The sequence below is a fragment of the Lipotes vexillifer genome, unplaced genomic scaffold (genome assembly GCF_000442215.2).
Source record: "Lipotes vexillifer unplaced genomic scaffold, Lipotes_vexillifer_v1.1 scaffold666, whole genome shotgun sequence".
In the NCBI taxonomy this organism is placed as follows: Eukaryota; Metazoa; Chordata; class Mammalia; order Artiodactyla; family Lipotidae; genus Lipotes; species Lipotes vexillifer.
The window spans coordinates 3,423,562-3,436,852 of NW_006787408.1; the positions used below are offsets into that span (position 1 = coordinate 3,423,562).

At 41.0% G+C, this 13,291-nt stretch overlaps 1 protein-coding gene across 1 annotated transcript in view; it reads right to left on the reverse strand.

Annotated features, from left to right (window-relative positions):
- STPG4 (sperm-tail PG-rich repeat containing 4) overlaps positions 1–9,541 on the reverse strand; it is a 44,282-nt gene extending 34,741 nt beyond the window's left edge. The window contains 3 exon segments of the mRNA XM_007459992.1: positions 6,236–6,493; positions 7,628–7,684; positions 9,521–9,541. Coding sequence (XP_007460054.1) covers positions 6,236–6,493; positions 7,628–7,684; positions 9,521–9,541 — 336 coding nt within the window.
- Between the last annotated feature and the right edge of the window lie 3,750 nt (positions 9,542–13,291).

Genomic DNA, 13,291 nt, shown 5'->3' on the forward strand with positions numbered 1-13,291 from the left:
TCTGGCACTGTTATTTGACTTTGGGCTGCTCTGAAACTCCCCTACCATGTTGATTTCAAGCTTACGCTTTAAACTTTCCCATTTAAATCACTGGATCCAGGTTTCCAGTTGAAAACATAAACAGTGCATTTTAAATGGTCCTGGACTTATACTCTGCAAGGTGGAGTGGAACTAGGGCACAATTTTTCCGTGGGGCATTTTGGCAATGCATCTCAAAAGACTTAGACATCTACATGCCCTTTCCTCAACAACTCCACTCTCTGACTAAAAGCAGGAAATGACTGAATATGCAGTATTAGTATTAGGTTATGTCCTTACAGTAGAATACTATGCAGCTATTTAAAATGATGTAGAGAATACATGATCGTGTGGAAAGGATTCACAATATACTTCCAAGGGGAAAAAAGAGTTCTGCTTTCTGCTAATGGCAGGCTAGGTTATTTGGATGATGAAACTTCCCACTGCAGACAACTACTAGAAATGGGAGTTGAAATATTAAAAATAGATAAGAGCTTTTAAAAAGATATGAAATTGATGACAATAAGGAATATAAACCCCCCAAACCAAGAGATAGCAAGAAACCAGACAGGCAAATGGCCCAGTTTTGCTCAGAGGATGTATGCTGGTCCAGACTAAACTCAGCAGAGGAACAGAGCTGGGTCTGAGTGAACTTCAGAGCCCTAGAAGGATCCAGAGGTCAAAGCCTGGACCATCAATGTTGTTGATTTAATGGAAGTCCTACCAACAGGAGTTGGAGGCCCTAAAAGGGGACTTCCTGAAAGCAAACCTACCACCTCACCCCAATGCTAGGGACTGCAAAAAGAGTTGTCTTGGTGCTAAGGAGAATTGGGAGAGGGGGAAGAAACACATCCTTGAGAGACTGTAACCGTGGGCTGGTTCCTTTCATGGATTCAGTCCAAATGCCCATCACTAGAGTGATCCAAGAATACATAAGCAGTGTATTTCAAGTGGCACCAAACTGGTAGCTCCCCTAAGTATTAGCAGAACCAAAAGCAAACCTTCTCTGAAGGAAAAAGGCTTTCATCTTAGGGAATTCATGAAAACAACCTTTCAGTGGGAACAAGCAACACACAGTCAAAGATAATCACACATCCAAGGAACCAAAATGAGTAAGGCCGAGTCAGATTTCAGAAATGTAAGCAATCATTAATTCATTCATGCATTCAACAAATATTAACCATCAGACACTGTTCTAGAGGCAAAGATGTATCAGTGAACAAAGCGGGTAAGTATTCATGTCCTCATGAAGCTTCACTCTCACGGAAGGAGGCAGACAACAAATAATAAATGCAAAGTGCAAATAAATTATATAGTATACTGAGGGCTCTAGGTGCTATGGAAACCATGAAAGAGCAGGGTAGGAAGGTCAGGAGTGTCAGGTGGCCAATTTAAATTAGGCTCATTGAGAAGGTGACACTTGAACAAAGACTTGAAGGAGAGGGGATAAGCCATGCAGATGTCTGGGATAAGAGCATATGAAGGAACATCCAGTGCAAAGACCCTGAGGTCAGAGTGGAAGTAGCAAATTCAAGAAGCAGCCAGGATGAGGCCAGTGGGGCAGGATGAGAGTGAGGGGTGACACAAGAGATGAGGTCACAAATGAAGCCTATCCACCATCAACCTGTTGGCCCTGAAAACAGCCACTCAGAGATCACACCGACTATCACAAAGCCTGAACCCGGAGGTTCTCGACCAGGAGTGTTTTTTTGGTTTTTGGTTCCCCCCTTCCTCAGGGGACATTTGGACAATGTCTGGAGACAGTTTCAGTTGTTACAACTGGGAGCAGGGGATTGCTAATTGGCATCTAATTATCCTGAAATGGTGCTAAACATCCTACAAAGCACAGAACTGCCTCCTACCACAGAGAATTATCCTGACCCAAGAGTCAATAGTGCCAAGGGTGAGAAACCCTAAATTTCTACATAAAATGGAGAAGTCAAAAAGGCAGTTGGATATACAAGTCTGGAGTTCAACAGAGAAGGCTGGGCAGGAGATATACATTCAGAAATCATAAACAAATAACTGGTGTTCAAAGCCTTGAGACTGAATCAGATCAGCGGGGAGTGAGTGTAGATAGGGAAGACGTGTTGTGTGCCTGGCGTTCCAACAGGAAGAGGGCAGGGAAGAGAGGCTGAACCGGCCAAAAGGCTGAGAAGAGGAAAACAAGAATGAGGATTGAGGAGGAGGTGTCAGGGGTTTGGAAAGAGGGGAGATGTGAGAGAAAGCTACCCAGGAGAATGGGAGAGTAAACAGACTAGGGAAGTCCATTCTGGGCCCACAGGAGGTGAAGAATTTAAAATGAGACTAGTCATTTAGCTACACAGATGCAGGTTCAAAGTTCGAAGAGAGATGTGACCAGGGTTGTGGCTTTGCCAAACAAGTAAGATGAGCCATCAGGGGTCAGGGAATTGAGGGCATGTGCAGGGAGTAACTCTAATGATTAACTTAAGCTTTGAAAGGAAGGAAAGCACTGAAAGTTGATAGGCAATGAAAGGTGGTAGTATAAGCAGATAGGGTAGAGAGTCCCCAGAGAAGGAGAACGAGGCATGGCTTTCCTGACATAAGAGAAGCCATTTTTGGCCTAAGCCATTCTGTGATCTAAGCCTGGCCTCGATAATTAATGATCTTAAGGGAAGTGAGGAAATGAAGGAACAAAGGAAAAGCAGTCAAGGAACAATAGGTCAGCAATAAAACAGAGTCCCAGTTCCTCCTCAAGGGACATACGTAACAATTGGATACAGGCTTTGAGTTCTGCAGGAACTAAGGCCTCCACCCAGGTGGAGGATAGAAGGATGAGGCTGACCCTCCTGACTTCAATCAACTAAAGCTTGGACTCTGTCGACCATTGCCCTGATCCTACGCTGAATTCTCCTCTGCTCAAGCCCCCTCATGAATATGCATGTACCTTTAGCTTTAGACTTCCCCAATTTTGCCGTTGGGGAGACACTGCTTTGGGACAGATACCTGTTTTCTCCTAACTCGCTGCAAGTAATAAATCCTTCCTCCTCCCTCTCTTTGGCTTAGTTGTATCTTTTGGTTCGACACCCACCAAGGAGGCAAACTCATTTTTCGGGCAACAGTGAGATCAATGGATTGTAGACTGGGTGGGAACAGAAAAGTTGTTGAGGTTGGGATACTAGAGTGGGTAAGGCAGAAGATCAGGGGAGAGTGAACAGAGTGGGATGCATGCAACTGAAATTAAGGAGGGTAGAAATGATTGGTGTTGAAAAAAATTTAAGGAGTGAGGGCTGAAGTGCAGTGAACTCTCAAGAAACTGAGAAGCCAGATTGCTGGAAAATCATCGTCTACGCGTGTACTGAAATTATGACAGGAGTAAGTGGAAAACAGTGACAGGGTGCAAAGGGAGCTAAAATCATCCAGAAATAAGGTGGAGTAACACAGGGGTTACTGGGATGACTGCAACACTGGGAAAAAGCAGGTCATAAAATTATATAATGGAGAGAAAAGTCCCACTTCTGTACACATATTCTAAAATAAAAATATTATTTCTCTAATAAGAAAAAAATGACTGTAAAAGTTGTAGGTCTACATCAAATACTCTTTGGAAAGAGCCAGATATAGATGAGTATACACACATACATATTCAAATGTGAATATAAATATATCTATGCACATATGATTCTTTGATATAGATTCTCCTCTTGAGTTACATGCTTCAGAATAAAGGTGTTAAAAATAGTAAAAACTTTCTTACAAATGAAGAACAGCACTAACAAGGTATAATGTGAATAGTCTATTAAAAATTATGACTCTTGAGAACACTGTTCTATCTTAATAAATAACAATAATGTATACTGTATCTACCTCGAATTCCAATTATTATTTTACTGAGTTCTGCTATTAAAAAAACAGAATTATGGGGGGGCTTCCCTGGTGGTGCAGTGGTTGAGAATCTGCCTGCTAATGCAGGGGACACGGGTTCGAGCCCTGGTCTGGGAGGATCCCACATGCCGCAGAGCAACTAGGCCCGTGAGCCGCAACTACTGATGCCTGTGCGTCTGGAGCCTGTGCTCCGCAACGAGAGGCCGCGATAGTGAGAGGCCCGCGCAACGTGACGAAGAGTGGCCCCCACTTGCCACAACTAGAGAAAGCCCTCGCACAGAAACGAAGACCCAGCACAGCCAAAATAAATTAAAAAATAATAATAATTTTTAAAGAAACAGAATTATGAATTTTTTTTCTCCTCCTTCACTTCATACACTTTAATGCAAGCAGGATCATATGCCTAGATGCAAAAGATAGAACTATAAAGCTTCTAGAAGCAAGCATAGGAGAATATGTGTACAGCCTTAGAGTAGGCAGGGATTTCTTTCATATTTTTAATTAATTTTTATTGGAGTATAGTTGCTTTACCAGAATTATGAATTTTATTGGTCACTAAACAGGGTTACATCTGAATAGCTCTCCTCTCGTGAATATATTATTATATGACTTTGAAACAGAAAATTAGGAAAACATTTAATTCTTCCAGTTTCTGGAGCTCAAGCCTTTGTGGGAGGCAGGGAGAGAGAGGAGAAAGAAAGGAAAGAAACAGGAAAAGTATGTTTTCAGAAGGTTTTTATCCATCCCTCTGGGTAAGCCACACTCTTTTGGTCTTTTAAAGCTTTAAATTTTGCCTAATACCAACCATCTATGTTTTCTCCTTTCAGCAGTGGGCCTGGGCCTACCCTTAGAAACCTCTAAAAGCCAGAAGAGAGGAAGCAGAAGAGAAGTAAATGGCGAGGGAGGCTAAGAAGAATGATTTTGTACTGGAGGTGGCCAGAACAATTTCACACGTTGCCTGGTTACCTGATACCAAGTCATAAAAGTCTAATTTAGTGTTTGTATTCAGCCACTGAACCTAACGGGGTAAGATTTATCCCGTGAACGTTTATCATCCTGTCCTGTTTCAAAGCTATAATTTGCAAAGCTGCAGGAAGCGTTCACGGTTGGATACAACACATGCTCATCCTGCTGCAGATCCCTTGTCCACTCTACTAACACACCCCTTCCATTTAATTCAACCTCCTGTGGCAATGCATCTTCTCAGGTTATCACCATATTATTCTGATAAGGTGGTGAAGAATGATACTATTATTAGCTCCTTTATAAATGGGAGATATTAAGGCCCAAAGTCCCAAATACCAAAGCCCAAGTCCCAACTCTGGCCCTTGGGCAGGCCCCAGACAGTGCTCTGCCCCTCCCGTGAAACGCCTCCCTTGGGTTCCACCCCCTGAAACCCTGCCCCTCATTCAAGGCCAGAGGCGCAAGGTAGACTGGAAAAGCACCAAACTGGGGCTCAGAAGCCCTCCGTTAAAAGTACTGCCTCCCCTCTTTATTAGCTATGTGCCTCAGAACCAGTTACTTCATCTCTATTCACCTCAGTTTTCTCATCTGCAAAATGGGGATTAACATCCGTTTTGCCTATCTCAGAATGCCTGTGACAAACTACTAGAATATATGTGGAAGCTCACAGCAAACCATTAAGAGCCACACAAATGTCATATGCTATCCAAGGTCCAGCTTGAGTCCTACTCAATCCAGGGAGCCTTCCAGACTTTCAATCCCACCCCCTGGCATTTCCTCTTACACTACTTATCTCAGTACTTGATCTATGGGCTCTTGTGTTGTTATTTAAATATTTCCAAGTCAGGAACATCTTCCCTCAGAAGAGTCTAGCCCAGAGCTATAAGCAAGCAGTTCTTTGTATTCTCAATGTGATGCATGAACTGGCGGAGCTGAGAGTACACCCTGACCCTCCTGGTACCAGGGTGCTCATTTCTACAAGAAATTCTTGCAAAAGCTTCCCTATGGTGGATAGTTATACTCACGCTCTAATAAGAGGACTACTGACTGAAAGGCAAAGTTTTCTCTTTAAAAGAAGAGGGCACAACATATCAATGCTTGAAGAGACCAGAAGCATGGGCCCATCACAGATAAGACCCCAAGTCAGGGGAATCCTGCCAACAGTTCCCAGCGAGGGAAAAAAAATTTCCCCATGCACTCACTTTAGGTTGAGGAGGTCTCACAGAGATACACCTTGCTGGATATATTTGCAAATGAGAAAGCCCTTTGTTTGATTTCTGGATGAAATAAGGCATTCTACAGGTTTTCAGTTTCTCCTGGGGAAGATACACTCTAAGTATAGAGAATATTTTCCTCAGGGCCTCTTGGTAGCTTTCCCATACAAAGCCAGCTGCTAGAAGTGCTTTACCTGATCTCTGTAAACCAGGGTGCTGGGGTGTGACCGTGGTTTGTCTTTAAACGAGTAGGTGGCCACTTGCTTCTTTAACAAGTCCAAGAAGTCAGGAGGCATGTACTGGGGAAGGTCATTTAGTACCAGATCGTTTCTTTGCAGAAGAGGTGGTTTTTTCCTTCCTTCATTTTTAAAACTGTATGTTGCTATCACTGGATTTAATAGAGATTCTTCAATAAAAGTTTTCAAGTGGTAAGTGCCAGGATTAGGAGTGCTCTGTGGAGAATTGACATCATTTTTTAAAGTCAGTGTGTAAAATGGTTAACATCTCTTAAAGCATCATTCTTGCAAAGGTCACTCCTAAGTAGCATTTCTCTTTGGTTTACAGTTTAATAAGATTCTATCAAATAGAGTAAACACTCCCGCCAGAACAATATTTCAAGACAATCACAATGATTTCCTTTCTGAGACAATTGCTAAATTATAGCAAATGGGTTACGGCCATAGTTGAAGTTTTAACTTCTTAAAAAGTAGCTTCAGAGATACTTAAACTTGAGATTCAATTTGACTGTAAATGTCAGGCCTCTCATGAGACCCCTCAGGATAAGCTTCGTGACTAAACAGAAGTTATCCTACTTCTGCTTAGTAGGTACCACGTGTTTCTTTCTAGCCCTCAAGTGGGAAGCTAAAGGATAATAACACGAGACTGAGGATGAATTGGCAGAACACATGGCCTAATTAGTCCCATAAGAGGTTTGGTACTTTCAAATCACAACCACAGTATGGCTGAATGGCCAGACCTGACAGTTTAGTTGCTGCTGCTTTTGTGGCCATCTTCCCACTGAGCACTCAGCTCAGTTCTACCATTAAAATTAGTTCAATTCCAAGGAGGCTTTGGCTCCTGAGGCCCCTCTGTTATAGAAAGGTGTGAACAGAAAATATTTCTGCCATATAGAAACAATGTATCTTGAGAGGCAGATCTTCCAGTCATCTTTCTTTTGATCATGTTAACAAAAGTTATCATAGACTCTTACTTCTTATCTAAGTAAGATAACAACCAAAATCAAACACATTTCCAGAATGCATGCTTTTTCTTCCTTGTGTAATCTCACCAAGGTCATAAACTAGGTTGACTTTATCAAGATATCCTGTAAAACACCTGGATTCCTAGAGTTGTTTTACTTCCAAGCTTTTACTGCATTCAAAATTTAAAGTTAGTTTCTCAGTCATATGCTGATACTAAAATTATAAATATGAAATAAGGCCCACATAGATTTTTTTTAAGGCCCATGTAGATTTGAACCATTGTTTTCTTAAAATTAAGTATTAGTGACTTAATCAGGTTAGACTGATTATAATACTAATAAGAATGAGAATACTTTGAATAGGAAAGGATGAAAATATACATACTGTTAATGCTATTCTCCACCATCCTTCTCTTTCAAAAGATGACTTCTGGCTTGGTTTCTATTAATAAACATAAAATGTGCTTATTCATTTTAGAAGTGATCCCTGGAAGTTAAATATCACTTATAAAACATGTACTTGAAGAAATGGATACCAGTACCAAACTGGTCAGCCTGAATTAAAATAAAAGCTACATAATGATAAATTTTGCCTGTAATATTTCCTTAAATTACTATTTTATGATCTTAAGTGCTTTTTAAACATCTAAATCCCCTTTGGGTAAATTAGAGTAACAAACATCCCCATCTCACAGAGATGTCCTGAGAATAATTAGAGGTGACAAAATTTGGTGCTCTTAGGAAGAAAAGAGTTGTATAAACCCAAAATTGTGTTAGTATAATTGTTATTAAGATTTATGGCTCAGGAAGCTCAAGGTAAAAATGTAGTCATCAAATTAATGGGATATTGGGATACAAATTCCTGGCGATATGGCAAATGTTGAACACTGCCATTTCCTGGATTTACATATGCTATGACTTGGGCTTGAACTCCAGCTCGGCTACTGGCTAGGAGCACTAGGCAAGTTAACCCTCACGAACCTCAGCTTCCTCTTAGGAATACAAAAAAAGGCACCAGTCCTGGCATGAAAACAAGGCATTGTAAAACCTGTACCCACATCCAGGGCTCAGTAAGTGGCAGCTTTTATTTTTAACATCTCATCTGTCAAGTTAAGAAGCAGATTATTTTGATATTCTTCAGTTTCCAAGGATGCTCTTGTCTTCCATAGTTAAGTACTTTACACCCACTTATTATCCCATATTTGTTTCAGCTTCACTGTCAACAGAACACGGTTGTTTAGTTTTTTCCTTTTGTGCTATTTCCAGTAGGTAAAATCATTAAAATATTGAGTTCTACTTTCATTTAGAATACTTTTGTTATTACTATAAAATATAGGTTTATCTCAAGCAAGAAGGCATTAAAAATAATAATCTAATCAGTCAACGGATATAATTAATTATTCCTGTCTAGCAACTTATATCCACTTACAAGTACCCTTGGGCTTTAGTTTTACTATGAAATATAGGCATTTCTCTTAAAAAGCATTGTTTCATACGCACTGCTAAGTCTGAATTTCTTCCTATACATTCCCTTTATTAGATTTATGCTGAATCTTCTCTGTTGCACATATATAGTCACAGAAATCAAACTTTTTCAGGCAGGCCGAGACAGCTCTCCACCTCTACCTAGGACCAAGGAAATGAGGTGGGAAGAAGGGAGAAGTAAACATGATACATCTAAAGGAAGGTAACTGGCAGCTGCTGTTTTGTTTTGCCCAAGACAGGTGATTTCAACTTCACCTATCTCCCACTTCCAATTCACTTCAGGGGTGAATCACTTTACACAAGACGGGCTCGACATCCCTTGCCCAAATTTATTTAAAAACTTAAACAAAGATACTTTCAAATATTTTATAAATACTAAAGTAGGAAGCAGGGCAAAAACGTGTCCAATAGACTAAGGAAGGACAAACGCATTCTCTCGGCAGACAGAGGGGAAAATGAAAGAAATCTAATTACCCTATTAAAACAGTTGTCCAGTGCAATTAGCAGTAGGTAAGAGGGGGGAAAAACAACACAGAAAACAAAGGGCGAATGTGAAGGATAAGGGAGAGCGAGGGAAGAGGAGAGCAAACAAAGCGGCACTCAAATACCGATCGGGAAGAAAGGACTGCAGGCGCCGACGTGAAGGTAGGGAGAAGCGGAGGGGCGCCTGAGCCCGGGATTAGAGAGAGGTGGGACTTGGGGCGGAACTCGGCGAAGGGAACGTTGCTGTGGAGGTGGGAGGGCAAGGAAGTAAGGCGGTACCGAGGCCGCCCCGCCTCGCTTCTTCCCTTACTGCGGCAGAGGCGATGGCCATGATTGGCTGGTCCATTGCTGCCGCCTCGCTCCCTAGGCCGAGGCTGGCGTCCGGTTGCCAGGAGGCGCCTCAGTCCGCCGTTCCTGAACGAGCGCAGGGCACCCGCCAGGTTCTTCTCCGGATGTGGGGGAAGGGAGGCGGGCACACGCTTGGAGGGCCCGCAGCAAGCCTCACGCAGAGGGAATAATAGGTCGAGACCGTCAGGCACATGCGTGGTAAGGAAACCTAAAGAGCGCGGGAGTCGCCAGAGAGCCCTCGGCAAGTGTCTGCACCAAGGGAGGCCTGCAAAGGCTAAAGCGCCCCAGGATCTCCATCAGCCCTTTCCCAAATCAATCACCTCATGCTTGATACGCATACTTAGATTTAAGGCAAAAATCAACCTCAGCACCCACTTTATTTTTTTGAATTTTATTTTTTTATACAGAAGGTTATTACTTATTTTATACATATTAGTGTATACATGTCAATCCCAATCTCCCAATTCATCCCACCACCACCTCCACCCCTACGCCACTTTCCCCCCTTGGATAGCACCCACTTCCTAGGATTGTTTCTAAACTCCTCCAGATGGAATTTCTGGGGGTGTCACTTTTGAGAAGTGGAGTGAGTACTAGACACAACAGGCTGTAAAACCACGAATTACCCTTTACCATCCGTATAGACCCTCTTCATTTTCAAACTCTCTTGGCTGTAGCTTCTCAACCTATAAACATTACCATCTTTAAAAACAAACGTCCCCTTAAGCTTAACAGTTCCATTTTATGGAGCATCTGCTGTGTTCCAGATATTTCAAACATATTTAATCCTCAGAACGACCCTGTGAAGTAGGTATTAATCCCATTTATGAACAAGGAAACAAGCTTCCTTGGACAGTTTAGCACAGCTTACTCTGCATCACACAGAAGTGACAGAGCCAGAGTTCAAATCCAGGTCTGACTCCAGTGCCCCACTGTCCACTACACCACGAAGCTTCTGCTTCCGTTCACAAACTTTCAAGAGTAATGTGGACTCAATTCTTTCCTCACCTCCACCCCCATACTTTCCTAAAACCATCTTAATCTGACATGTGCAGGGCACCTTTCAGTTAAAAATTGCATTTAGTAACTAAGCTAGCCAGTTATCTAGTTGCCAAATCCAATGGGGATTTTTCAGGCTCTTAGATGACCTCTATTTGTCATCATTGCATTGATTATTCCTCTCCCTGGCTCCATTTGATTTATTGTGATTCTCTGTCTATAAGGAGGTGATAATATATTGGTACCTACATAGGGTGATTACCTTGAGTGAAATGTCTGGAACCACATCTGGCGCAATGCATTCAAAACATATAATCACTGCCTTTAGGACAAAAGCAAAATTTACAATTTTACAATCCAGTCTCACCTCATTAAAACCTCACGATCTGATGTATACTTGCAAATCCCAAACAGGCCATCTTCTCACTTCTATTGTCTCCCCATATGCTAGCCCTTCTGCTTGAAATGCTATTCTCTTCTTCGATGGCCTGGCAAACCTCAAGGGTCAGCTCCTCTGAGAAGTCCTCCTAGGCCTAATCCCTCGTACCCCAAAGGACCCTGTTCCTCTCTTTATTGCAGGACTCATTGTGACAAATCATGTCTCCCCTAACTTTAAACATATCCAGAACACAGGTTTTTGTCTTCTCAGCCCTTTGAACACAGGAAGAATTGAATATTTGTTAAGTTTTCCTTTTATAAATAAAACCAGAAGGACTACAGTAGTAGTTTTCAAAAACTAATGTGCATACAGATACCAGGAAATAATGTTAAAATAAAGATTCTGATTGAGATTCTAGGGCAGGGCCTAACCCCCCCACCCCCGCATCTCTAACAAGCTCTCACAGGTGATTCTGCGGGTGACTTTTTGCGTAGCGAGAGACAGGAGGACACCATTAAATTTCTCTTGAAATACTGGGATTCTGAATTCATTTAACACAGCCTTAAAAATAGCAGGAAAAACGGGGAGGGGAGGAGCCAGGCACCAGGTTTGAAATAAAAAACTGAAACAGTAAGACCAAGAGACAAGTAAAAAACAGAACTTTCACAAAACTGATTAAGCCAAGTCCGTCACTGTGCCTCATTTCATTTTCTTATTTTGGCTCAGCCTGTAAAACTGGCTCAGCAGACTAGGGACTGGTACCCTAGAGACTGAATATGATGAAAGGTACAGAGAAGTCCAGAAACCCATGCATGGTGTGAAATATAAGGAAACACCTAGATGAGAAAATAGATTTGGGTATCGCAAAAATAGAAACAGCATGGGTAAATGATTTCAAGGACTTTACCAACAAAGCAGACTAAGTATGTAGAATAAACAAAATGTCCCCTTAAGAAAACACTGTCCTGCATAATATCACTGAGAAAAGTTTAAGATTTATTTTCAGGTTATCATTACAGCAGTTTTAAAGGGAGGAACCATTTCTCTTTGCAAATACGAGACTACACTTCGTAGAGATCAACAGTGCCTCTGCTACGCATCAGATTTTTAATAGAAATTCTAGGTAAAATACTTCATATTCTACATATTCCAGGATCACTTTTAACTGCAACAGTGATAGTTTAGGTTAGAATCATCTGAAAGCAAACATGCTACAGACAGTATTTGGAAAAAGAATCATCAATTACCATGATACTGCTAATATAAAACAGCTAATACAGGTAAGATTTGAAGATAAGGTTTTAAAATTATAGTTCTGATTTGAGTAAGATTATGTAATGCTTACTGTGTGATTTTCATGAAGATTACAAGAATATAAAATCAGTAACATGACAAAGTACCCCAAAGACGTGTTTTCCCCTTCCACCTTGTTATCAACAACTTTACTTCAAACAATTGGAACTGGAAAAGCACCAATATTAACTTTGCCCAATTCCCTCATTTTACAAGGATCATAACTGATTTAACAGCATAGATTGAACACTTAATGCAAATACCAGGAACTATGCTAAGTGCTTTACCTAGCATTATTATAAAAACAAAGTTAGAAACCAGCTGGGTAAATCACACCCATTTTACAGGTAAGATAACCGAGGCTCAGGTAATACTGACCTCTTCAAAGTTATACCGAGCAATGATCTGAATACTGTTGCAATAAAACTCCAAAGCCCATGTTTAATATTCTGGAGATTATTGTGCCTCAACAGCTAGACACATGAATCTTCTCCCACCTTTGACTAAACTCTTACATCTAATGAAGCTCTTCCTAATTAGTACTGCCTGCCTAACATGTAATAATACCCTCTTAGGATGATCAATTCCTGTTAACTTCCCTCATCCTACCTAAAACATACTTGACTCTTTTCCTTCACTGACCATCCAGTTTTCCATTTTCCTGTAGAACTAATAACAGTGATATTAAAATAGTCAAAGATGCACAGTAAACAAATTGTGCCTCTGGGAAATTAAAAACCTTGTAGCTGTAATAATCAAGTAACAATTATACTTAAATGTTTTCATCTTGGCTCTGCTTTGCTATGCAATCTTTCCTTAAGTATTTAAAAGGTAGTTAGAAAAACAGGAACCCTGATAACCACCTTTTGAGTAGTTTATACAGAAAGCAATAGTTTAGAAGCAAGCAAATACTAAAACAAGGTTTAGTTACTGTCAATCCACTACTAAAGATACCTTATTTGTAAAGTATGTTGCAGATAGGCAGGCACAACGGAAAATTCTCCTTTGTTTTCTGGTAGTAGAATTAAAAAGCATTGAGTAAAACATTAAAAAATAGAGGCA